The 27,669-nt window shown below is 34.7% G+C and overlaps 2 protein-coding genes across 2 annotated transcripts; one reads left to right on the plus strand and one right to left on the minus strand.

The window, feature by feature from the left end:
- The first annotated feature begins 1,331 nt into the window (after nucleotides 1-1,331).
- LOC137395024 (BCL2/adenovirus E1B 19 kDa protein-interacting protein 3-like) lies at nucleotides 1,332-10,243 on the plus strand. The gene is made up of 5 exons (XM_068081810.1): nucleotides 1,332-1,691; nucleotides 2,011-2,134; nucleotides 5,919-6,065; nucleotides 7,194-7,352; nucleotides 9,867-10,243. Exons 1-5 carry the CDS (start codon nucleotides 1,634-1,636, stop codon nucleotides 9,910-9,912), a joined length of 534 nt encoding a protein of 177 aa, XP_067937911.1. The 5' UTR covers nucleotides 1,332-1,633; the 3' UTR covers nucleotides 9,913-10,243.
- Nucleotides 10,234-27,628, minus strand: LOC137395023 (eukaryotic translation initiation factor 3 subunit I-like). Its single transcript, XM_068081809.1, has 8 exons — nucleotides 27,500-27,628; nucleotides 26,417-26,597; nucleotides 25,765-25,830; nucleotides 24,536-24,685; nucleotides 23,675-23,922; nucleotides 21,842-21,931; nucleotides 19,627-19,793; nucleotides 10,234-10,400 (listed from the first exon to the last, which is right to left on the minus strand). Exons 1-8 carry the CDS (start codon nucleotides 27,500-27,502, stop codon nucleotides 10,319-10,321), a joined length of 987 nt encoding a protein of 328 aa, XP_067937910.1. The 5' UTR covers nucleotides 27,503-27,628; the 3' UTR covers nucleotides 10,234-10,318.
- Nucleotides 27,629-27,669: the final 41 nt, after the last annotated feature.

Below are 27,669 nucleotides of genomic sequence, written 5' to 3' on the forward strand. Positions count from 1 at the left end.
ATATTGCAAGTTTGTTCTGTAGCTATTTTACTTACCGAGTACTTAGCAACAAGTTACTATAACTTAGCAACAAGTTACTATAACTTAGCAACAAGTTACTATAACTTAGCAACAAGTTACTATAACTTAGCAACAAGTTACTATAACTTAGCAACAAGTTACTATAACTTAGCAACAAGTTACTATAACTTAGCAACAAGTTACTATAACTTAGCAACAAGTTACTATAACTTAGCAACAAGTTACTATAACTTAGCAACAAGTTACTATAACTTAGCAACAAGTTACTATAACTTAGCAACAAGTTACTATAACTTAGCAACAAGTTACTATAACTTAGCAACAAGTTACTATAACTTAGCAACAAGTTACTATAACTTAGGAAGCAACAAGTTACTATAACTTAGGAATCAACATTAAAATATCTACTATTGCATTCCTCTACATAATATAGTTAAGATTATAGGAATAATTTTCCATCGGTACTCTGAGCATTATCGGACCTCCACAATCTTTTTCAAGAGTTTTCTACACAAACTTTACGGTGTGACTCCAACACCTAGCTCTAATAGTATAGATATAGTATTTTTTATTTACGACTGTGCTGATAATTGAGAGCGTTGTTATTTGTGTTAAGGACTGCAGAATCATTCTGATACTCATCATCACCTGGCTTAAACTAGTCAACTCGTGAAATTTGATAACTTCTCAACAAAGTCTGCTTCTCATAATGCTATAAACATCTATTTGCACATGTTTTTATAGAATTTTGCTCGCTTGGCTCAATAGTTAGATTTTAGAAATCTACTTGACACTCTGCTATTTTTGACGGTCACACTGAGCTACAATGTAGTCACTCTCATAAATTTTCAATTAATGAGAGTGGTTACAACTGCTACAGAGTGTTTTTAATCACAAAACAAAATGGCAAGTTAGAGTAGAAAGAACACTTGAGCAAAAACTTTCTAACCACTGAAAGTCAGTAAGAAGTTTCGTTTGGGGCTCATTCTACACTATGTATGTTGATTTTGTTATGTTGCACGTTTTAGCTTTGTATGATTATAAAAATAGACGGGTTTGTGTGACGGGGTTTGCGTGCTTTACGTCGAGATTAATATTGAAACCGGCAAACCACAAATTTGTCGCAAGATAGAAGCTTTTGGACTTGTCTGCACAATGACCAAAGCATAGAAATACCAGCATATATCACAATACGCGCCTCTTTGCTTGTGTTGCAAAAAGTATCGAAATGTATAGGTGAATTGACGGCGGCATAATTGGCTAGTGTACGTCAAACCAAAACAACAACAAATCGACCCAAGTCACATTGCTAGTAGGACAGCTGTACGTCTCGGTTTAGTCGTAAGGCAAGCTTGCTGTTGGCAATATCCTCAAGTGTGTCTATGCACTTTTTTGCATTTGAGGACGACAAAATAGGTTAAACAATCAAATTTTACAAACCATTGGCACACGCTTTCTTTTTAATAATTGATCAATCTACACCAGGTTTATCCTGAAACGGATTTAACATAGAATATAGCTTGTGATACGGATAGTGAGCGCCATTTACTAATATTCTGTATTGAGAACAAGCTACAGACGTGACTAGACTAATTATTTACTCTCGTCAGAAATGGCGGATGATTGTTCCAGCAACCATAGTGGAGCCACATCTCCTCGGAGCTTAAATGGTAATTATGATTAGCATACTCGATTCAAGATTTACCCGCTTTCCAGCAAAAAACGTTGCTTACAATAGATTTTATAAAAGTCGTTTATACTACACCATATCTTACAATAGAAATCAGTTAAAGGAAAGGATGTTATTTGTTGTAGTCTTTTATCATTCTTGGTTGTCGTGTTTTTTTCGAGTTGCAGACAACAGAAAGTTTCTTTCTGATTAAAGATTCTGAGCTTGGAAACACAGAAATGACTAATATTGATCTTGAGAACTTCCCATACTGTTTGACTGCTGAATGTTTGTGCCATCTCATAATGATGTCATTATAGATTCGTGGGTTGAGCTAACCTCTAGCTTTGGAGAATCTTCCCCTACTCCAAGTCTTGTGAAGATGTTAGGTGATGCCCAAAAGGAGTCTGGCCAGGTTTCTCCAAAATCAACTGGAACAAATAGGTGATTTTTTTCTTTTGATTCATAACGAACCCGCTAAAATGAATGATAAGTGTTGTACTGGTTACAGTTTATAGTGATGCTCTCATCTAGAGGGGATTTTATGCTCAATATTTTTAAGGATTCTTATAGTAAGTAAAAAAATAGCAGCTTGTCAGCTAAAGAAATAGGCATATAACAACAATGCTGAAGACCTGGTCATTATCATTGTTGTTATATTATCATGTTTATTGCAAATGGGTCTATCCATAATCACCATTGTTACAGTTAGAGCAGAAATTTGATTATAAAATATTGGTATTGTATTTAAAATGATGTTAAATCAGATACTCTTTCAGAGCTCAACAAGCTCTTTCTAATGGTGTATAATATGTAACACTAAATTCAAGTTCATTTTTACGGAGAAAAATTTTAGTTAGTGTCACTCGCGTTACATCAAAAAAGTATGCATTTTGAAGAGCTAGTTGCTTATCCTTAAAACTCTCTGATTTGGTGGGAAGCACATTTATAAAAACCTTATTTTTTTATTTTAAAGAAGCTTGCTGACATATGCACTAAAATTTATACAGATATTAGATGGTAGTGGTGAACTACATGCTTGTAAACATGTCAACACTGTTACATCCAATTGTCACCATCGTTACGCTTATATTCTGTAAACTTGAAAGTATCTAAATTCACAGCAATGAGATCAATAATGGTATTAAAGTTAATGATTACAATATATATAAATAAGCATTAGCTTGAAATGTTTTTTGTTGGTTTCAAAGTATAAAATATAATAATAATATAATAGTAATAATACATGACAAACATGATTAAGCTTAAATAACGTAAGGTAAAAAAATGAACACTGATCATGTAATTGTGAGAATGTACTAACAAAATGTTTTAGATCATTCTGCATGCTCTGAATCTTCTGTGAAACATCACTGACCTCTTTTAGAGCGAGTAGGACAAGATAGTGACTTGGCTATGTAATGAAATTCTACCCATGATATATCTTTTGTGTTAACAAAAGTGTTTTTTTGGCCTCACTCTTTTAAAAAACTGCACTTCAGCTTCGAGGGCATCTACACTTTTTACCACTCTTACATAATGCCTAGAAGTTTTTTGTTCAGGCAGCAATGTTAGCACAAAATCACCTTCTTTCGATGTGCTTGCTAGTTGTTTGACGGGTTTGGAATCGGACTCACTTGTCAGGATCACTAATCGCATGGTCATCATGATCTATGTAAAAGTTAAAACTTTCCAATGGCATACTTTTGCTTTTCTATTTCTTTTTTCTATTTTATCTTTTCTCATTTTTATTGCCATCTTCTGACAATGTTAGTTCAACTGTCATGGCTAGTTTATGGACAGTGTGACGACCTTTTCTTTGACCTTTTCTTTGAAAGTACTCTGATCAATCTTTTCACAGTTTTACCTTCAGATTGTAGGTTGCCAAATTGGGAAGTGGCTGCTACAAAAATGAATTTAAACTTGACAACTTTTTTACAAAATGCTTGAAGCATTAACTTAAAACATTCATAATGTACGCAAATGTAGCAAAGCATTAAGTTTGTTGAAGACAAAAATGAATGTACATACCTGGTAATTCTACGTGCAGAAGTTTTTTGCGATCTCTGTTATGCTGAACTCTAATTCTTGCTTTTTCTCGGGTTTCCTCCAATTGATCTTCTGTAAGTTGAGTTCTACTCTTTTGATTCTGACTAGTTTGGGCAGTCAAATATTTAGTCTATCGTTTTGAATATTGACGTATTTTGTTACGATATTTACGCATCTGCTCAGCAGACGTTGTTTTGCCCATGTTGAAAGGAGAAATGACCAGCAGACTTTCCACCTAACAATATTTTGTTTCAAGCACTTGTTACAAGTTACTACCATGAGTAGATTTGATCAAATTTTAAATCATTCTCAGTATCGGAGTCACAAGTCTTAGCAATACATTTGTAAGGAAGCAATTGTTTACTAACTTTCTTGAAGAAGCTTGTTGAGTTCCCACAATGGCTTAAATTTACAATATAATTTATATATAACTCTACATGAGAACATCAACAACACCACAAATTACTGTTAAGTGTGAAATTCACTCAAATTTATCCTATAATCATGTAAGTTGAGGGGTGTAACAATGGTGACAGTGTAACAGCAAAACTGAAATTAGTTAAAGATACAGCATTGGTTAGCGTTGGGTTAGCGTTGAAACAAATTACTGCTAATTTTGAACAAATAATACAAGTGTAGTTGTAGCTGTTACGCTTTCTTTAGTTAAATTATTCTATTTTAAATAAAGACTTTGTAAAAATAATGGTTTCAAACAGCTATGAGTAAAAACGTATATAGACAGATGTGTAACTGTATGAGCTTACAGATATCGAATCTGCACAGAGAATCATGTCATATCTTTAGTTCTAAAAGTTATGGTTTTTTTTATAATTTAAAATACAGCATTACTGTGCTGTGTACTCTCTAGTCATCTGGTGAAACCATTAAGTAGCGCTGAGTGAACTGGGGAGTTCACAAAGGCTCTATTACATATTTATATTCCCATGTCTACACAGTATTTGCATCTATCACTAGATGAGTGCTCTATTAACACATGTTATATAACATCTTATTGTTCTGTATTGAAGTACTGGTGGCTCATACTGTACTTATAGCATTCCTCATCCCTCTTATCAACTCACATTCCTCTCTGGCACCTGATGGCTATAAAATTGTTACATAATTCATGAGTGCTCAATTGTTGTTTTTGTTTTATAAAATATGTTAAATAGGTTTTTGAATAACTGATATGTTTTGATGTCATAAAGTTTTGGTCATTTCCCTCGCTATCTCTCCCTGGTAGTGCATTCATTTTAAAGTGCAGCAACTGTTTGTAGACTTTAAGCTGTTTACTACTGCTCTTGTGCAGCCAGTGAGTTAAATTCCACGGAGTAAAATTGTTTCAAACATAATTTGGTAGTATCATAGTGTCTGACTCGCGTGGAGGCTGGAGTTGTAAAGACGCGTTTTTGAATCTAAAGATTTTGTTTAACTCGAACTGTTTGTACAACCGGTTTGTTATGTGCTAGCTGGGAATAATACTTGTATCACTCAACTGTTGCTCAGCAATGTAATAAATGTTTCCCTCAGTTATTGGGCCGTTAGTCTCTTTTCAGACTGTTGCAAGACTTGTCAGTATTTTTATTTGATTTACATGCTGCCAAATATTTAATAATTCTATAAGATGCGTAGTTAAGATACACAGATATGTTGTTATAGTACACAGATATGTAGTTATAGTACACAGATATGTTGTTATAGTACACAGATATGTTGTTATAGTACACAGATATGTAGTTATAGTACACAGATATGTTGTTATAGTACACAGATATGTTGTTATAGTACACAGATATGTAGTTATAGTACACAGATATGTAGTTATAGTACACAGGTATGTAGTTATAGTACACAGATATTTAGTTATAGTACACATATATTTAGTTATAGTACACCGATATGTAGCTATATTACACAGATATGTAGCTATATTACATAGATATGTAGCTATAGTACACAGATATGTAGCCATAATACATAGATGTGTAGTTATATTGCACAGATATGTATGTAGCCATAATACACAGATATGTAGCCATAATACATAGATGTGTAGCTATAGTACACAGATATTTAGCTATAGTACACAGATATTTAGCTATAGTACACAGATATGTAGCTACATTGCACAGATATGTAGCTATAGTACACAGATATAACAATAGTGTTATTGCTGCAGCTCCAAGAGCTCACTTGAGAGCCCACCACTCAGTGCGAACAGCGGATCTTATGGCAGGGATGCAACTCAGAGTCATACTGTACAAGTCGAGCAGTTGACGGAGAGGATTCGTGATTGGTCTAGTCGACCAGAGATTGTGCCTCCAAGGTGAGCTAACATAACCTAACAACGCTGCCAGTGTTTGGTGAATGCCAAGTGTAATCCCTTTACTATTTTAATGGCCCGAAAGAATGAGTCATAAAGGGCCAGTCAAATGCATTCGAAAGCAGCAATAGACAAAGTGCAGGAGACAAGCTGCCACACAAAATCCTTGGAGTGAAATAGGAGTTGGTCTGTCAGCTTCCCGCTTGTCATAAAACAATGATTGTGTGACCTCGCGCTATGCCTAGCCAATAACTAGTGCTTGTTTATATAAATTATTTATTACATATATTGGTGTCAATATTGTATTAATTAAATTGGTAATAGTTAACATAGTCGTAATGCTTAAAATGCATATCAAATATTATGCCTTTTTATATTATGGATTATGCCTTTTCGTTTATGTGGTTTGGGGATTCTGGCATCTTCAGTTGAAAAGTAGCAGTCCATGAGTAAGCTCCTCATTTGTATTCTCTGGTTTTTTTCTTGACTCGCCGAATAAAGTGTTTACTTGTTACAACCTCTCACTTTTCACATAAGGACCTGTTTCTGCTTGTCATTTGGCTTTTTTCGAGTCTGTGACTGGCACTTAAAAACTGAATAAGACTGCTTCACGGTTTACAGCAGTGTTTGACGCAATTGGCTGCTAGGACCGGTACGGCTGGCGCAATGATTCTCAGAGATTGCTTTTTCAAATAATTAAATTAAAAATAATAACAAAGTCTTTATTATAGCATATAGTTGCTCAATATTATAAAAATGGAATCATTGAAAGAAATCCAGTTTTATTCAAGCTTTGTAACATAGTAGAAATATCAAGGACAAAAAATTATGTATCTCTCATTTTATCTTTAGTACGTTCCAACCTGCAGGGTGCCAAAATTTTGTGATTCATCTGTGTACTAGTTACTCTGTGTACAGTGGAGGTTCTGACGTCATAGTATGTGCCTTTGTGTCTGACTTACTTCACGTAGTAGTTTATTGTAGGTATTAATATTTTAAACAAAACATATTTCCATCTACTACATAATTACGCAATCCTGTAACATGTGGTCACTCGCTTTGTTTTTATCAAAACGGTGAATAGCTTGGCTTCCTTCCATGTGTCTAGCAACCTTTGTTGTAAAATTCTAGTGACTACGGCTTGAAACATGATTATGAGCAGCCTATTAAGAAGAAAAAGCACCCATTGAGCGTGCGTAACACACGGGTAATGAAAGATGACTGGTTCAGCACAACGAGCATCTCCACACTCTTCATTACGCACTCAGCTTGCATTGTGATTGGACTCCTGTGAGTTTGCCTGTCTCCTAGCAACAATGTTTTTAAACATAGAATACCATATGTTAATTCATCAATATAGTGTCTAGTTGAATTGTACCATTCACCACCTGGGTGATAAATCACGCTCTGTAGCTAGGCATTACTTCTATGTTATATTTTTTTAAAGTCTGGTAGTCGATTTCACGTACATGTATATTGTTTCTAAAGGTGTGTCATGCGAAAGGTGTGAGTCAGTTTTTACCGTCTATTAAACACGTGCATTCAGATCATAAGTAGGTTTGGTAAGCGACTATCATTACCTTCAACTTTTGAAAACATTTGTTACCGTCTTCGACTATTATTCGGAAAAAATGGTCAATGATGACGTTGATGATAAACAGTTTTTCATAATTATCCAGTACGAGATCAGTTTGAAAAGCATGTTCTCCAGCTTAACAACAGAATAAAACTGTCATGGCCGATTGCCAAGGAGTTTTAAATAAAACGATATGAATTTTGAAGCGTGCCGTTCTTTAGCCTCGGATGCCAGCCAACCATCTAGAGTTTAATTACGTCACTGTAGAAAGCCTTAGTGAAACGGTAACCTTCAGAGTAGAGTGACGCTGCGTATACTCTAGCCTAGCCGATACATTTTGCTACGAATTGGATCTACTGATCAGAAACTTGCCGAATCATAAGTCGAGATTCCCCTTGCTTCTGTTCAATTTCTAGATGATTATTAGATTATGCTATCCAATCAGAAAAAGACCTTAATACAGAGCGACTGTAGTTTCATGTAATCATGTAGATCAGTTTTATTTTATCACATTTGACAGTATTTTTAGTCGTTGAAGTTTAATATCAAGTCTTGTCGTACAGAGTCCAATAGATCTCTGTTATCACAATCAACGCTTAAAACTCTTCCAGCTTTTTGAGTGCTCATAAACACTTTAGTTACAAATCATTATCGATAAAAAAGATACTACCTGCAGCAAGGTTATGTCAATATGTTATGTTAATATGTTATGTCAATATGTTATGTTAATATGTTATGTCAATATGTTATGTTAATATGTTATGTCAATATGTTATGTTAATATGTTATGTTAATATGTTATGTCAATATGTTATGTTAATATGTTATGTCAATATGTTATGTTAATATGTTATGTCAATATGTTATGTCAATATGTTATGTCAATATGTTATGTTAATATGTTATGTCAATATGTTATGTCAATATGTTATGTTAATATGTTGTCAATATGTTATGTTAATATGTCATGTTAATATGTTATGTCAATGGGCAACTTCCTGTAATATATCTGAAAATACTACAAGAAATGCCTTGAAGTTAATGATGTAATTAAAAGTAACTATTTCTCTTCATCGAGTTGTTAAATTTCTTGTTTTTAGTATTGGCCACTGAAATTTATTGCAGACCAGCTAATTGTCATAACGAATTACTTCTCCGCGCAATAACTTCTGGCACATATACATCTACTACATCAAAAAACCTCTTTTAGTGAGTTGAAATATTTATGAATAAATTTGCCAAACAATTAACAGGAAATGGATAATTGATGAAAAACAACTGTGTTATGTTATTGTTCAGTTGACTGTCCAATGATAACTTACGATTAGCACAGGTACAGTCAGTGAGCAACAGTATACAAAGGGAATTTGAAACTTACAAAGGGTTTGTAAAACTGCAATGCGTATGTGATCCTCAATATGCATCCAAAAGAGGCCCACATGAGGCATGATTGTGAAAGGGCATTGACCCGATGTTGATACTGTCAATCAGAATCCTCTTTTTTGCAACGTGAACATTCTTGTCTTTTTCCATCCATTCTATGTGTGGCAGAACCCTGTCATGCATGTTTTGTATTATAAGTAGCCTTTTTATGGTAAGTCTGGCCGACCACATACTGTCCTATTTGTGTCAATCAGTGGAATTACATCTTGACTGGTCTGGCCGAGTTTCACTGCGTGTCATCGATACAGCAATTCCAATTCTATGTAACTGGCATGTTTTTGTTAGTTGTTATTGAGTTAATTTTGTGTTTGCTAAAGTTTTTATGCTATGGTTAGTAGATATAACTTACTAATCATAGATCAAAGCATATCGGTACTATTTATGGCTCTGCTCAACCTCATATATGAAACTCCAGGACAAGGAATAATATTTATGACCAGAATGCCTCCGCGTGCTCTATACAATATACTGTGTTATATGGCACTGTTGGTCCTTGCACATCGCAGAGCAGCATCTACATTGTCTTTAAACAATTTCAATTTTGCTTCATGTTTGCCCGCAGGAGGGTAATGCATGTAGGTCAAGGAGATTAGATGTCAAATTAATCAATAGCTGTGATACCCCCTCCTTAGAATACATAGATTAGGGGATGTTGAAAACCATCCCTTGATATCATAATTGCTGTCACAAGATGATTTCTATTAATTAGAAAGCCAGCAGAATTATTATTAGCTGGACTTGTTTGTGTAGTCAAGTTGAATCTCAATTATATAATGTAATTTTAGAGTGGGATTTTATTGCAACAGAAGTCCGAGGGTGATCCGAGGCTAGGAGTATTTGTAGTGAAGAACGGTGAGAAACAAGTTCAAGGTCGGCACCTCTACTACCTGTATGATCAGTTACTACTGTACTAGTAGTCGTTAGTCATCAGCCACTACTTACATACAGGCAGCAATATATTCTCTTAAACAGCATGCTAATATCTTTTCCTAAGAAATGTTCATATATTTTGTACTGTTCATACGCATTACTATTTTACCCCAGCTTATTTAGGGTGTGCAATCATATTTATTGGACACCGTAATATTATTATCGCTACTGAAATTTTTATCACTGGTGAAGGTGGTCAACACATGAATAATACAGTTCGAGTAAAAACGCATATCGTGTATTTCATTGGATAGGACCTCATACAAGGATAGCAGTGAAAACAGGAAAACATCGCTCATTGGTTGCTTTAGTAGTCAAAGTCAAAATCGTAATAGGAGGAGTCAAATCTGTGCACTCTGACATAGCCATCTTCTGCTCCACTGCTGTACCTAAAACGATTCAATCAAAATTTTGCAAAATCCATCTATAGACCAGCCATCCAGCTACAGGCAATAAGAAACTATACGCATGAGTGTCTTACAGCGAGACAAACAACTTTTGTCAAAGGAATTTGACGACCCATGAAACCATTATGTGGGCCAACACTGTTGACATAACAATGGAGAGACAGACAAGGCTCCAAAGAGCAGCAGTGTTTGGCACATTGCGGGCTGCTACGTGACATCCACCACGACTAACTAACTGCCTTCTAGCACCATTTCCCAAACACTGCTATTAAAATAATTGTGTACATGTGCGAGGTAGCATACGTAAGAACTGCGTTGAAGTGATCTAGATAAGTGAGCCCTACATGGGGCCGACTCCTATTTTTTCTGACACCTGGCCTGCTGCCAATACAGCATCTATAAATGTTACCATCCCTAGAATTTCATCTTATAAGATGGGAACAGCACCTAACACCCCTGACCATGCATTCTATGTAATTTCACATAAATTCTGCAGTCTAGTATATGCTAGCCTACAAATATGTAGCAGGTGTTCAAGATGTGTGCTACAATTTCAAATGACCCTTCAATTGGGGTGTTGCAGACTCTAACGACTAACAGCTTTTTCACATAGAAGGTAATAGCAACAGCACAAGCTTGTCACAAGATAATCAATACAGTTGTGTGTCGACAGCAAACAGCTGCTAAAACCCTTGCCAAGACTGATACCTTGCTGCACGCTATATTCATGAATGTTAAAAAGCCCGATGGGTTGTTTGCTTTGGCTCCGTGTTTTCATGCATGTCTACAAAGATCTTAAGGTGAGATAATAGAAACATTGATAGTTGATCGGACAACTTTGTTTAATTTGGAGTAATGCATTTCTGAACATATTTGTTGATAATTTAGAGTACGTGCAGACCAATAGTAACACCTCTGCTCATACCTCATGTATTCGCAGACCAATAGTAACGCCTCTGCTCATACCTCATGTACTCGCAGACCAATAGTAACGCCTCTGCTCATACCTCATGTATTCGCAGACCAATAGTAACACCTCTGCTCATACCTCATGTATTCGCAGACCAATAGTAACACCTCTGCTCATACCTCATGTATTCGCAGACCAATAGTAACACCTCTGCTCATACCTCATGTATTCGCAGACCAATAGTAACACCTCTGCTCATACCTCATGTATTCGCAGACCAATAGTAACACCTCTGCTCATACCTCATGTATTCGCAGACCATTGTTTGTGACTGAAATATCGCTCAAGTAATAAATTGCTAAAACCAATAAAAAAGTGTGTGATCTGCCAACAATGACTTGTCCTGCATTATGTCCAAGCTAGCAAACATTCACATGAACTGTAAAACTTGATTTATATGTGTTGTAATGAATTTAGCGACAGCTGTTGCTTAGAACCAATTTGAAAACATCATAAGTGGCTGTTACAGGCCAGTATTCCAAAAGTTATGTTAATAACAAACAAAAAACTTTTGATCTGTCGATTTCTTGCAAGAACCAAAAAACCTAATCACACTAGACCTATAACGTTTGAAAAACTTTTAATATTAAATATAAATATTCTTCATTAATCTTTAATAAATAGACAAATCAACATTTGATACCCATTTCGATTATCTTGGTTTTTTTCAATTAGTTTCAATGAAACAAAATGGTTTGAACGTTTCTTCTTTCTATTGGGTGAATGTCTGTGAATCTTATTTAGTCAATCTCCATGCGTGTATACGATCCATAATGGTCATAGGAAAAGTTTACCAGAAGCCATGTAAATAGTGTTAAAGGTTGACTTGCAACAAAATTCACATTACCGTTATTTGATATCAAAAGATTCACCATGTCTTACTCCGCTGTGTTGTAGATGCAAAATATGTGGAAATGTGATTACAAGCTCTTAAAAGCTCAAAAACGAACAGTTAATCGCAGCCATCATCGTAGTTTGGAATCGCTTTATTTGGCTGACGTACACCAACAGTTTGGTTATTGTTTTGACACGTGATGTTATCACGTGAAATTAAAGGCCAATAAAAGGCTCAATATAAAACGTCTCGTAGCACTAGTTTATGACAAACACTTCGGGTTCTACCAAAAAGCCCATATAAAATATAAACAAATATAAATGTTTGCTACTTCACAGTATTGTTTCAGCCTTGTCTAATCATCTAGTCGTAATCTGATCATGTGACCCAGACTTTCTGCCAAATCGCGCGAACAGTTTCTGCAGTATTTTTCAACTATCGCAGGCGACCAACAGGCTCCTCATGTTCATCAGAGGATGATATGCACTTCTTCGAGCAAGGTTAAAAATTGAACTAATTTTTATGGTAGGTTTTGAGATATCAGTTTTCAAAGTGACAACATTACAATAATGATGAAACAGGCACGTAAAGACAATAAACATGGTTTTATTGAATGTGTGAAGTATATTTGTGAAAATATTTCGATGAATGAGGTTGCATGAAAGTGTAAACAGAAGCCATCTGGTTCAGCTACCTCCCATTTGAGCCGTTTTGGAAATGGATTTCAATCTACGAGGTTTTCGAGATAGCTGCGCGATTAACTGTTCGTTTTTAAGCTTTTATGAACTCGTAATCACATTTCCACATATTTTGCACCTGCAACACAGCAGAGTAAGACATGGTGAACTTTTTGATGCCAAATACCTGTAATGTGAATTTTGTTGTAAGTAAACCTTTAAATTTTTACGCTCTTTCTCAGCATGACACATTTTCGATACAAACCTTTACTTAAAATTTTATTAAAACACAAATAGATTAACATCTGATGTTAATATTTAATATGACGTAATATTGGACATATATAATATACATCATATGCCATACATATTATATATCATATATAATATATGATTGACACGACATAATATAACATGTGACATATTTTGATCAACATATGACGAAATAACTTGTAATATACGGTATCCTCAGTTTTCCAAATCATTACAGTAGTGTCAGTGAAATCATTGCAGTATTGTCAGTGAAATCATTGCAGTATTGTCAGTGAAATCATTGCAGTATTGTCAGCAAAATCATTGCAGTATTGTCAGTGAAATCATTGCAGTATTGTCAGTGAAATCATTACAGTATTGTCAGTGAAATCATTGCAGTATTGTCAGTGAAATCATTGCAGTATTGTCAGTGAAATCATTGCAGTATTGTCAGTGAAATCATTGCAGTATTGTCAGTAAAAATGGTAAAGCTAGTAAAGACTAATAAAACACATAGAAATATCAACTGATACAAAATATACATGCTAAGTTTAAATTTCACGTGATATAAGTTGTAAGTTACGCTGCATGTCTCTATCACTACCTCTCCATCTGAACCCATGCAATGTGAAGCCTACACATAAAGATGTCTTTAACATGAAGCAATATGAAAATGTTTTTACTGATTATTATTTTAATATGTTTTTTTACATAATCTTTGTTAAGTATTTATTAGTACATATGTACTTAATTTATTATCATTTGTTAGGATTATCTGGCTGTTAAACAAGTTAAATGAATTCCATACAGTGCATACAGTGACTTATACAAATAGTTAGTGCTTATGACAAATAGTTTTAACATCAGAACAAATAAACGTCGTGTATAAACGTTGTGTGTATGTGGATCACATTTGAAAGGCAGTCGTCGATGCTCAGCGAAATATTGGGAATGTTTGACAGCTGCAAACTTTCCCAACGTGTCCGCGCTGCTTTTTCGATGCCATCGATTCAGTTCACACAACGGACGATGAACACCGAAAGAAAAACGCTGACAAACGGCGGTACAGTATGAACCAGCCTTTAGAAATATCAAAAATTGTAATTAAAGATTGGGGTCAATATGTGAAAACACAGAAATGCATGTATTAAATATGCTCATAATGACAACAGCAATCATTCAGGGCAAAATATCGCCTCATCAAAATGGCCCTAGTGTTTAAACTAAAATAAAGCCAAAGATCATGGTATTAATAATACACAGACAGTGAATAGGCATCAATACTAGTTAGGTCAATGACACATCACAATGCGACTTCCCTGATAACTATACTAGTTGTGTCAGTCTATTGACATGCATCACCGCTGCTATGGGCTGTTTGGCAGGATCTATAAACTTTAGCAAAATCTTAATATTCGAGACGATGATTATTACTATCTATGATTATTACTACTATGATTATCACTCTTAACATAATCCAACGAATCTTGACCCCAACTATTATTAATTCTGGCATTAATTTGTTTAATTTCACTTTTTAGAGGTCTGTATTGTAATGTCACCTTTTAACCTGCAAGTACTTTAATAAAATGATGAGATTGGGCTAATACACCAAGCAGGAAATTGTGTAAGTTGAAGTATTGTATCAATTGACTGTTTCAGTACAGGTTTAAAGGTAGCTCTATTGCATAAATATAGCCAGAATTGTTGCACGACTGACAGCTCGCATAACCTCTGGAAAGCTATGAATATGAGAGTATGCCAGCACCAGAATTTGCTCAGAACAAGCTGTTTAACCCTGTTGGTGCTGAAACATTACTCGACAATTGAATTTGTCCATTCATTGCCAAGTGCAGCTGCATTTAGGAAAGCCCATTTAATTAAAAGTTAACTGACAGCACAATTTGTTATTGAATTAACAGCAGCTGATAACATTACAAATTGATGTTTGCATGATATTTTTGTGTAACTTGACTAAATACCACGTTTTATTAGCATTTTCAAGCCATGAAAATGGATAGAAAGTTTCGCGACTTTTGCAAGATATCAACCGGAACCAGCTGCAATGCTTTCTAATTACCATAAAACCTCTAATTGAATGCCACCTCTATTTGAAGGCCACCTCCATTTGACCGCCACTTTGACTATCTTTGATCTTTATGAACCCATAATGTCAAGTGATCAGTCAAAAAATGTCCACAAAATCATATTAATAATGAATTGTTTACATTAATAGCAATTAATTTTCTCGTCCAACTCCAAAGCTTCTCACTTTTTTTTTAAAACCTTGAAAACAACGCCATAGAAATTACTATTGTCTCAGGCTAATAGTAGCTTTTTGTTTAACACGGTCTTAATACTAATAATAATACTTAATAATAGTTTTGGGCCAAAGGTTACCTTTAGCGAGCGAACTTTTACGTGTTGCATTTGTGCTAAATGCAGCGCGTAAAAGTTTTGCTCTGCCAAACAATTGTTTGGACGTTAATATCGACTAGTTCAGCAGTGCAGAAGAAGAGTTGAGGCCAGAAGACATTGTGGAAGGTATTGGACAACTTGAAAATGTTCGTTCCATCGAAAGCAACAATCAGAACGCAGCTATCCGAGCAAACGATGGAAATAATATTGTTTAAAAAACCTTAATTCTTGTATCTGCGTGTAATATAAGTATGGTTCATTTATTTCACTTATTCCTGTATATATATTTGCATTATTTGATGGATTATCGCTATATAACTTATAAATATGCTGATTTATAGCATGTTATTTAATAACATCCTTGCGGCTATCTTAACACGGCTTACAACGGATCGATGCTTATAACTCCAATTCCATTGCACATAAAAGGCTAGTTTTGGCTGCAAACTGTAGCAAACATATCAATGAGGGCAATGAGCTGTTACACAACCTTAGTAAATATAGATTTAAAATAAAAATATGGCTTCAAATTTAGAATGAAATAAAATTTAAAATGCCAACAAATTGTAAAGAAGGACACAGGCTACCATATCATCGCAGGTCAATTGCAAGCAATAAATATCCACTGGTAGAGATATTTCTCAGTTTCTCTATACATATTTATTAAAGCACATAAATTACATAATTTTTTTATTATATATTTCAATACATCAGAGTTTTGGCTTTCGAATGAGCCTATATTTAATACACAAAGAATAATAGAACTATGAAAAACGGGGTGTCAAAAGTATGTCCTGCAAAAAAAAACACTTGGTTCAGGTACTCAAAATGTGGCATCATAATTCTCATTTAGCCTTAGGTCGTCAATCCCTTTCGCTGCCATTGAGGCTGCGTTTTTTCTGTGACATTCGGTACTGTTAAACCCGGAGAGCGCTAATAATAAACTAACATCCTAGATAATCAACAATGCCCGCGATCGTGCTAACGCCGACCAATACAAACACATGTTCTGGGTTAATTAATTATGCTTCAATAAATGTACTGTCGTTGATAAAGGTAATGAAATCACATCGATTAAATTATGACCTGCGGGTTGCGTGGCCCTAGGACTAAATGTCAATCGCACTTTCGCGAGATCACGCAATGCTTGAAATTAATTAGTCTCAGTCGTCACCCGTAACATCGTATTAAAAATAAAGAGCTAGTGCATAATATCATCGGGAAAATATAGTATGGTTCTTGGAGTCTGAGGTACTTATCATAGAAATAATATGTACATTGAGAACTAATGACACTGATTCCTTTATCATCTTCATTCGTTTTCTGGAGTTGTCCTACCTTCGCCTGCCACTAGCGTCATTATCGTCACTTTCGTAGTTGATAAATAAGCGGTAAGAGCACACAACAACGAATATGAGAATTGTGACGTCACAATTTTCGAGACTATGCCAGTAAACTTTTTCGCGGTAGAGCTCTGGGGAAAATCCTATAAACACCAACCAATGTCTGTCTCACCATGGCAAACAATAGCTCATTCGAAAGCCAAGACTCTGATGTATTGAAATGTATAATAAAAAAATTATGTAATTTATGTGCTTTAAGAGATATTTGAAAAGTTGGAGGTAAGTTAGCAGATTTATTGCATCCAAAAGAATTAACATCGCTCCAACAAAAAAGAGAGCAAAATATAGGCGACATTCACCCCGACCGTAATATGACTAAAATTATCTTCCAGATGTTCTGACGAGCCATTTGAAAAGTACACCGCCAGCCTCTAGTTGAATGCTGCCTCCAATTGACTGTCACTATAGAGGAAGGATTGAAAAATAGAGCGCCATGGCGTTCAATTAGAGGTTTTACGGTATATTAAAATTGCTTGTTGTATAACCTAGATCATCTAAAAACTGTTCAGAATCCTTATTCACGAAAGCAGTGCATGCGTTGAGAGGATTTCAACAAGTAAGCTTCCAGATAGAGCTAATTTTTACCGACTTAATTTTGCGATTTAAAAATTTTTTAAACTTTAACATTTTTTATTGGTGCAAAGAAAAATTTTTGCTAGCGCACTTCACAAGATTTACACATAAACCAGTTGGTGTATTTCTATAACCACTGCTAGAAAGTTAACACGGGACGTATAAATATCGAGCATACTTTTCCAGTATTTGTGGCATCATGCATTATAATTATCTGACATGTTGTGTAACCAAAACATGTAGTGTGGCGACTAGATGTGAAAAATCTGGCAAACAGAATCATCATTTAATCTCACATTGGTCAATTGTCAGCATTGACATCGTATAGCATTCGAATGTTTGGCTGAAAAAATAATTGCCTTATAGCACAGCTTGGAGCTCATATCGCAATTGTTCTATCTTTAAAACTGGTTTTATGCTTTACTAAAATCAAAATGAAAATATGATTATATTGTTACAAACATATGTAGTTTTAAATTGCTATTAGTTAACCTTTAAATCAATAAAGTTAGCTACTACAATTGTATTGTGTAGTTTTATCTGTTGAATAATAATAATAATTTATCTCAATTTAGACTCATGATTCAGCAGAATTTAAAGTTTGAGTAGTATTTTATTTGAAAGTTTAGTCAACTTCGGTCAAATAAAAAATGACTTCCTAAATGTTCCACAACACTTGATTAACGTTGAACTCAGCACAGTAACATTCTTCATGAAACAATCTCAGAAAACCAGTATCATGTTATTTTAGACGCATGCTTTCTCTTATACAAAATAGGAATTTTAGAGCATATAATCTTTTTGGCGGTCATTAGTAACGAGGAAAAAATGAAGATTAAATTCCTATGTCAAATGTTTGGTTTAGGTAATTTTTTCTTTTAGAGTCAAGAAGAACAGTCATCCCACGACATACGAGCATCTGAAAAACCGAGAAATTTGAGATACGAGCCAAATTTCAAGCAAGGTTTTGTCTTAAGATACGAGATAAGTTTGAGATATGAGCATATGAACATAGAGTTATCGATGCAGACGTTAGGTGACCGAGTATGCGTGAGGCCGTTTGCTAGAACAGTATCGCTCGGAATTTTTTGTCGAATCAGTTTGAAAACGTTTCAAAAAGGTTAGCTTAAAAGTAAATGTGAAAATGATTCAAAAAATGAGGCAAAAAGACGAAAACCAGAAGATAATACAAAATTAAAACGCAGCAAAATTGGAATTAAGTTTAGTGTAATATAAAACTCATTTTTAAATGCCTTTTTAGTAAGTTAAATTCATTTACGTTAAATTTAGAGTTTGTGCTATGTTAGTGTCTCAAAAGTGTACTGCACCAATTGTGTCACTGTCAAGTCTCTCACACCGCTGTTAGCCGCTACTATTTATTTCGAAATTAAGAGCTCCATGCAGTACTGTACATAATAATGTCACATTTTGTTGAAGATCATAACCACTAAAAAATTATTTGTTACTTTGTGAATGTAGGTGGTGAATTATTACAATTAAAAACCCGTTTTTCTATCGTAATATCCCATTTCAGGTGGCTTTTTTCAGAGGGTGGGGAACGGATTAATTTGTATTTAGTTACTTTATATAAAAGCAATTGCTTTGAGATACGAAAGAATTTACATGTGAACTCTGTGCCAGAAGACATTAAGCTCGTATATCAAGGTATGACTAGCACTTTTTATGAAGATAAATGCACACCGGTAAGCAGTTGATATGTATTCGTTTACTCAGCAACACATTGGCTAATTAAAATTATAGTGTAGAATATGTGAAGGAACACAATAGAAAGCGCATTTTTAACGAATTAAAATCTGTTTGCGACCATTATAACGTAGTTACAAAGGTAGTCAGCAAACTTTGCTTTTACGGAATGCAAGTAAAACATCAATCACTTGTTGTAATGTTATGTAAAGATCTATTGAGTGTTTCAGCTTCTAAATGGGCCAACAGCCAATATTGATTATACGATATGTTAGATTATTATTAGATAGAGAATATCCTATATTCTTTATTATACTTAATCTCTCATGAGGAGATAACTCCAAACTCGACAGAAACAGGCGTAATGTCTACTTACTCTTCTCCATTGGGATTGAAGGCAAGACTGTTGATTGGACCGAAATGTCCTTTCACTCTGCCAAACTCTTCTTCAAAAATGAGATGATAAAACCTCGCCTCAAATTTTCCACTCTGCTTTGCTGTCTGGGTGACCTCCATCGCTTCCTGACCACCTCCCAACACAACCTACGAGAGAGAGACAAGCTATTAAATGTATTCACAGGCTACAACTTCTTCACGTAAAATGAGATCATACAAGTAAAATGTATTATTACACAAGTCACACAAAAATTGTTGTTGTTGAAATTTTATAATACATTCCATCGAAGTAACCGGTAATTAAAAGTGGAATATTCAGCACGTGGCTTGAAATGAATTCTACCAACTGATAATTACATATGGATAAACAGCTATAAAATGTATTTCTGATCTGAACAAATGAGGAAAAAAGCGTTTCACACTTCTAAAAATTCAAGAACGATCATGAACAACTAGTAGGCAAAGTAGTAGGTGTGTGCAAAACCATTTAATTTAGAGTTTGACAGCTATAGAAAGCATGTCAATCACCCATAATTTGGTTCCTTCTACCATTATAAGATGAGAATTCTCATTTTTCGATTTAACCACATCTATTTATACATGACAGGAATCAAACCTAACTTGCCATCAAAATTATTGATTTAGAAAGCAGATCCTAACACACTTGCTAAACTGATCAACTGTGGTACAAGTTTCATGTTTGACCAAACTAGTAGAAAACCAGAAGAAATGAGAAAGTAGAACAGAGCTGTAGTCTTTTAGTGTGAATAACTAGAAGCGCGATTGCAACCTGCTATTCTAAAATAATACAAGTAGCAAGTCTATCCTAGCAATGAGCTCTACCTGAACTGAAAAAATATTCCCCATTGCTTAAAGTGGTTCAGTTTACCGTTCTTCTCAGCAGTGGTTCCATTCACATAATGGAGCTAGACATTCAACAATATTACTAGCCATTATATCACATACGTACCCTGTTAGCAAACCATGGTAGCCAGCACTCGGACAAATAAAATAGAATAACTCTTCTCATAAACATTTTGTTACTAGCAATTGTCTTTGAATTTAAAAAGGCAGCACCTTTCTTGAAACAACCCTAGAACTTTATAAAACAAGTCATATACTTCGTGAAACTTGTATAAAACAAGTTTCACGAAGTATATGACTGACGTATGTTAAGCTATAACATAAGTACACAACATGAAGTATAGAACTTGCGTTATCTTTTATATAAAATAAGATATTTGGATTAAATAACCATTTTACCATTTTACCATTTATCAACAACTAAAACAATAACGCTTGGATTCCAATGTTGACCATTCAGTTTCGCGCACAATTATTTTCGTAGGGTTGAGAAACAGTTACAATGTTATCAATATGTATAGATTGATCCACTGCAAATCTTTCGAGTCAATTTCTTTGCATTTTTATCACTTATTAAAAAGATGAAAGAAGTTGTGGTGTAATATTTGAATGTTGTTATAAATCTTTTTCAGGACATCAAGTTTGGTCATAACGGCTGCAATCACGATGCTTTTGCGTTTAAAACTTTAAACAGTTGAAAAACAATTTACGATGGACTTTGACAGCAGTATAGATATGGATATAGTATAGATATGGATATAGTATAGATATGGATATAGTATAGATATGGATATAGTATAGATATGGATATAGTATAGATATGGATATAGTATAGATATGGATATAGTATAGATATGGATATAGTATAGATATGGATATAGTATAGATATGGATATAGTATAGATATGGATATAGTATAGATATAGTATAGATATGGATATAGTATAGATATGTATTTATTAAAAGTAAAAAAGAACCATTGTTGTACTGATAGCTGTTATCAACTACTCATGATGGTCAAATAGGTTATTCAATCAGATTTCAAGCGCACTATATGACTTCTGTGATAGTATGTTAGAACTCTATAGTATTTATAAATATGTTACAAAGCTATAGAATGAATTTTACACAGTTTAAACTATTAATTTTTTTGCCATTCAATAAAACAAATCGATGCTTCCCCAAAGTTTAAAGAACCGAGTCTCGGCTGACCGTGTAACGAAAGGTGGGACTGTTGGTCTCGCAGCAAGATAGTTAATGAGCATGAGAAGCCTGACGAGTTGCTGAAGGTAGTAAAAGACATAAAACAAGATCATGAGCCACATACATACATGATCATGGATCGGAGATATTGCTGCAGAGTTGACAGGACGGGAGGTTTTGTAGGTCTTCATGTGGGTTAGAGTGGCAGCATCAAACAACTACAACAATTTGAAGTGGCAAGAGTTCAACGAGACCTTATCAGATGACGGGTTATTCCAGTCATTAAGTATTGCGTGCATGATTGAATTCTCTCAGATGGCATATTCTATGACGGATAGAATTCCCCATGTATTTATCAAACAACCCTACTGCGGTCAAACAGACTGAAATTTGCTCTTTCAAGACAAGAATACCGAAGGCTTGTGAGTCGCCTTTTAAAATACTTGTGGAAGTCAGTGATAACAAGGAATGACAAGCGAATGGTTCTATACTATTGCGTAGACATGTGTTCACTTTTTAAAGCAAACAAAGTATTACTACAAGTTCTGTGTGTAACAACAAGAAGCAGCCAGAGCGCTGGAGACATTGCGGAATGAACCAAGTAAACTAAAGTAAACTAAGTAGCTAAGAATTCTCATGAGAGAGAGAGAGAGAAAGAGTGCTCATAAGCCTGTGGTCTTTAAAAGCTAAACAGACTAGTATATGGTTTTCATAAAGTATAATTGCCACTCTGTGCTATTTAATTCAAAGAAATGTCTCATGGAAAATTATACAAATGTAGGCCTGATATTTATTGAATGGGTTTAAGTTTGGCTCGCACCAAACAGGGTTTGATTAAATTTGATATTAATCAAATTTAATATTAGAGATTAAATTTGAGATAAACAAATTAGAGAGATATTAATCGATAATACTTATGTAAATTATTAACATGTGTTCGTTTTTACATGGAATATTTCTTAATTCATCTTTAATTATCATGGCAAGCCTTTCTACTTTCACGCATCCTTTGTACTTTTCACCTCATGAGAACTGCTAAACATTTTTATAATTTTGGTTTCACATTGTTTAAACAGTTGATCCAAGGATGTTTGCTTGTTACTTTTTATGATTTCTTGCTTTAATTCTAGGGAAGTCATTGCCCGGTTCTCTTTTTACAACTACCACTTACACTAGTCTTCTTGGAGTTCAGATTTTAAAAATAAAAAAGGGGAAGACAGGAGGCATTATTTAATATTATTCGAAAAACATAGAACCAAACTATTTGAAGGAGACCTGCATACCTACAAACTGAGTTACAAAACTGTCAATTTGAAAACTTTGGATGGCGTATTCTAAAAATTACTTTGTGGAAAATCTAAGTTTTTTTAGTTTCAATCCTGAAGTAGCCAGTCATACGAATGGTTGATTATTTTCTGTATGGAATTCATGGAAATTTGCAAAGTTCGACTGTGGATAAAAATATTCTCTTATGTAAATGAGTTACGGCTGATGGAGATAGTGACACCAGTATTTATTTAAATGAAGATTGATTTAGGTAAGGAATGTAGTCTTTTAATCAACTTTAGCGTATTGTAGCGAATCATAATAATAGGATATGGCTGAAACCTGATGATTAGTAGCCATATCTGGCGAGGAAAATACACCATTTGTAGATTAAGAAGGTTCTTTGCTTGTTTTAAAGAGCAGTTAATGCAACAATATGCATTAAACTGCTCTTTAAAACATCCTAGTAGTAGCAGAATGTAGTCAATGTGTGCATCCTCTTACACATACACTACATTCTCATTGCAAACTATACAAGAATGTGTGACTAAACACATTCGTACTCAAGTCAAGGAACAAAACAAGTAATCTTATGAACACAAGCATATAAAATAAAGTTTTGCTTACAAAATATCACATAAATATAATAAACATACTAAACAAACTAAGCAATAGAATTACTTTCGGCAACTGACCTTAGCATATGTGTCTTTCGAAGAGGTAATTAGCATACTGCCATCTTTAGATAGTTGCAGATCATTAATCTTAGCCTTATGGTCCTCATACTTAGTGATGACTTCCTCACGCATCTTAACATCCCATTGCGTCAATTCTCCCCCATCATGACCAAATATTAGGAATTCATCGAGTGCTCCCCAAACAGCGGATGTGATTTTACTCTTAGACTTTGGTAGCTCCATCTTTGATAGAGGCTTTTGTTGGCCTAAAGAATGTGAAAAGAAGAAATAGGAAACTAAAGAATGAGATGAGAAGTAGCAAGCAAGAGAAAACCAGAGCAGATGCGGTTGGCATACCTATTTATATCATCAATCTATGGCATTGTAATCAAACATGTTTTCATTAAAGAAAGCTAAAATTCCAAATCACGTCATTCTGTGTCTACCAACCCTTATTTTTTAGGCAAACAAACAATGAATAAAGAAAACTATTTCTTCAAGTAAATATTTTAGGTCACACGGCTATGCAAGACTTGAAAAGTGATATTTTGTGATAAAATAGCTTTTAACGAGAAACACCCTTTTGAGTTAAATCTCTAATCACGCGTCGCAATGATCCTTTTGCTCGCTCTCATCCTGTAGTGACCAACCAATAAACAAAGCCATCTACATCTATGTACAGGAGAAACTTTGGCAGCCCTTTGCTAGGCCCAAGTATCACCTGGCTGTACACTTTTGACTAAGGATATGACAGCTTCCAGGTATTATTAGAATAATTTTCTTTACCAAATCAATATCAACAAACTACATGGAAATATCACAGCGCCAAACTACCGGAGGAAACAGGAATCTACAAGCAGAAGACTGGAAAAGACTCACTGATTTGAGAGCTGTCTCTGCAGTCATATATGACACACAAGCAGGGCTTGTTCATTGCCCGGTCAGTTGTGTACATAATCATATTGCCGCTGTAAGAAAATCCGACTGATCTCACGGCCGACTCTGTAGTGAGTGTGTCGATGCATTTACCTGCAAGCAACAAGTCTATTACTGAAACCTTCAATTGAACAGCTTTATCTTACATTTGAGTTAGTGTTTTCTTGTTTTACAAGTTGAAAATCGGATCAGGTCTGTCACATTTGTCTGACTTTGAATGTACAGGGTGAAGTTGGTAGTCAGAAATGAAGACGGTATAATGTGCAAACCAACAAACAAATTAATTCAAACGATGATATAATGCACTACACGATACAAGATTGGTAGAGATACTGAATTGATACACTTGCAGTTAGCTGAAATACTGCTAGAGTACCATTGAGCAAGCAAAATATATTAGATAAAAACAAATAAGTGAGGACATAACTTCTATTAAGCCCATAAAAAAGCAAATACATTTTGTTCAGTTACCGATTTTACAGATTACAGATTTTTAAAATTATGCATTACAGATTACAAAATCTTTTAAAATAGTCCTTCAGATGAAATTTTTTCTTAAATCGTGACAATAAATTTCAGTAGGAATAATTAATGCTTTAACACGTACCTAATATAATATATGATAGACTTCAGAAAAGAATAAAAGAAATAGGAGCAATGAATAACCACCTAATTAAATAAATATAATTAATAATATAGAACGTGTGTATGTTATTAACCGGATTGTAATGTACATTTTTTAAAACAATAATTATACAAGCTACCATATATGGCTATAGACATTGAACTACGGTGAAGCCAACGAAAAAGAGCGCACAACTCCAACAAAAAATCAAAAGCAGTCAATCGACCTGATTAGCTTTATAGTTTTAGGCTTTCTTATCCAAGCTATTAAATTACACCATTAATTTGTAACTATGATGTCCTAACCTTAGACCAAAATTCTTTCCATACGAGTCTGGTGAAGACAGTTCACAACTACCATTATTCAATTTCATGCCGAAACAATTCCGTTGAACTAGTAAATGATATCTGTGCATTGTTTTAAATGTTTACAAAACTGCTGCTACTGGTTTTGTGATAAGGAAGTGTACAACAGTTCAGCTGATTATCTCTTAGTGCGGAAGGTGATGAATCAGTTCATCCAAAGCAATCAGTTACGCTAGACAAACCTGTACTGCAGTCCCAGAGCTTGCACGTGTTGTCTGCAGCTCCTGATAAGAACCTTGCAGAATCCCCTGACCACAGGCTAAGGAATTCACTAAAAACACTGAGCACAAAAACATGGCCAACTGTAGCGCCCCATTTGTAAAAAGCAATAGATGCTTGATGCATGTACTTCTATCAGAGAGTTTGTAATAAACTTGTTCACCCAAGTGACTCGCGAGGTTAAAGAATTAGAACAACAAGTATGATGCGCCAAAAAAGTAGGAATAACCTAAAACTAAGTACCTAGCAAAAAAGCTCTGACTCAACTAAGCAGAAACATTTGACAATTGTAAAAGTGGAAACCGCGGGAAGCCTAAAGAAATACATAAAACTACTCAGTATCATAAAACTACTCCATATCTTAAAACTACTCCATATCATAAAACTACTCCATATCATAAAACTTACTCCATATCATAAAACCTTGCAGAATCCTCCATAGCAATTAAACAAATTAGTTATGATTCAATTTGACACAGCCTGAACAAATGTCAATCTTGGCAGCATCTTAGACTTTAAATGGAGGAGTAACGGATCAAACTCAGGCTGACACCAAAATATAAATAAACATGCTAATAAACTAAATAGAATTCCCCCAAAGACACTCAAGGATACAACTAACATCTATGTTCCAGACAGCTCCGTTGTGACCGTTAAATGTGCCAAGCCTCTCTCCATTAATAGAGAACCAGACATTTGGGGCATGGTCCTTGCCAGCACTGAAAAGCAAGTCGCCTTCCCTGTTGTATTTTATCTGCGTGATTGCACGCTCGTGCCCGTGAAGCATTATCGGCTTCTGAATGTTAAGAGAATTAATAGAATATAAAGAGATTAAACACCAGAGAATGAGATGTAACACAACCAAACATGATGATTAAACAAAGGATTACTGTCCTAGAGCTAGCATTACCTTCAATGATAATCGTAACTCGAGTACATGTATCTACAAATGAGAGGTCAATCGTTTTGTTAGCTATTGTATCTGAAATTATGGACTGCGTGGACTGTGGTGGAGTAAAAACAAGGATTATCATTGTAAAAATTAAAAATGGATGTCACCCAGAGACAACTGACTAAACCTGAGGCTAAACTACTGTGCTGTGAGTCATGTAAGCATAAAATCTTGGCATTTTGTGAGGAACTAAGGATCTATATTGCATGAACCAATGACTTGCAATGCAATGTTTTTAGTGTGTTTATCTAATGACATGAACTCAGCCTGCATTCAACAGAGTAACAACCAGTTTTGAAAGTATATTTTTAGGTTTCTACAAAATTTCAGATCTGAAAATTTGTTCACTTGAAGGATCTGCTAGCCTAGCACCGCATTAGGAGTTAAATCAAAACAAACAATATGACCAAAGCACTATCTAGTAAATGCAGATTACCGGGGATAAAATGCTATATCACAGATAACACAAAAAAGTAGCACTATTATTTAAAGTACATTTGCTATTTATTGCGCAGAGGGGAAGGTGAAACATATTTGACATCCTAGAATCCAATGATTCCAGTGTGAGCCGAAGGCTATCAGACATGCAGACATATAGATGTTAATTAGGCTCTGGAAGATTCTCAAATACCCTTGAAATACTCTTGATACAAGTACAATAACTGATCGTACGACTAGTGAAATAGAATGATAGTATTACCAAGTCATTAAAAAAGTGAAATGGTTAGAAAATCCTCTCCACATACCATGACTGTTTGACGTTGATGTCTGGATCTAAGCTTCACACTCTATTGCAACAAATCTTGTGAATAGAAAACTTGATAACAGTAGCCAGCAACCTAAAATTCATAGCTGACTCAAACAAGCTGACGTGAAAAGCAGTTTAAGCTAGAGATGCCCCGATTCTAAATTCACC

The sequence above is a fragment of the Watersipora subatra genome, chromosome 4, assembly GCF_963576615.1.
Source record: "Watersipora subatra chromosome 4, tzWatSuba1.1, whole genome shotgun sequence".
NCBI lineage: Eukaryota > Metazoa > Bryozoa > Gymnolaemata > Cheilostomatida > Watersiporidae > Watersipora > Watersipora subatra.

Coding starts and splice junctions, on each gene's coding strand:
- LOC137395024 (XM_068081810.1), top strand. CDS start 1,634: ATGGCGGATGATTGTTCCAGCAACCATAGTGGAGCCACATCTCCTCGG. Junction 1,692..2,010: donor ATCTCCTCGGAGCTTAAATG/GTAATTATGATT, acceptor ATGTCATTATAG/ATTCGTGGGTTGAGCTAACC. Junction 6,066..7,193: donor CCAGAGATTGTGCCTCCAAG/GTGAGCTAACAT, acceptor GTAAAATTCTAG/TGACTACGGCTTGAAACATG.
- LOC137395023 (XM_068081809.1), bottom strand. Junction 23,923..24,535: donor CAGAGACAGCTCTCAAATCA/GTGAGTCTTTTC, acceptor CACATTCTTTAG/GCCAACAAAAGCCTCTATCA. Junction 10,401..19,626: donor TTCAATCCCAATGGAGAAGA/GTAAGTAGACAT, acceptor GAATCGTTTTAG/GTACAGCAGTGGAGCAGAAG.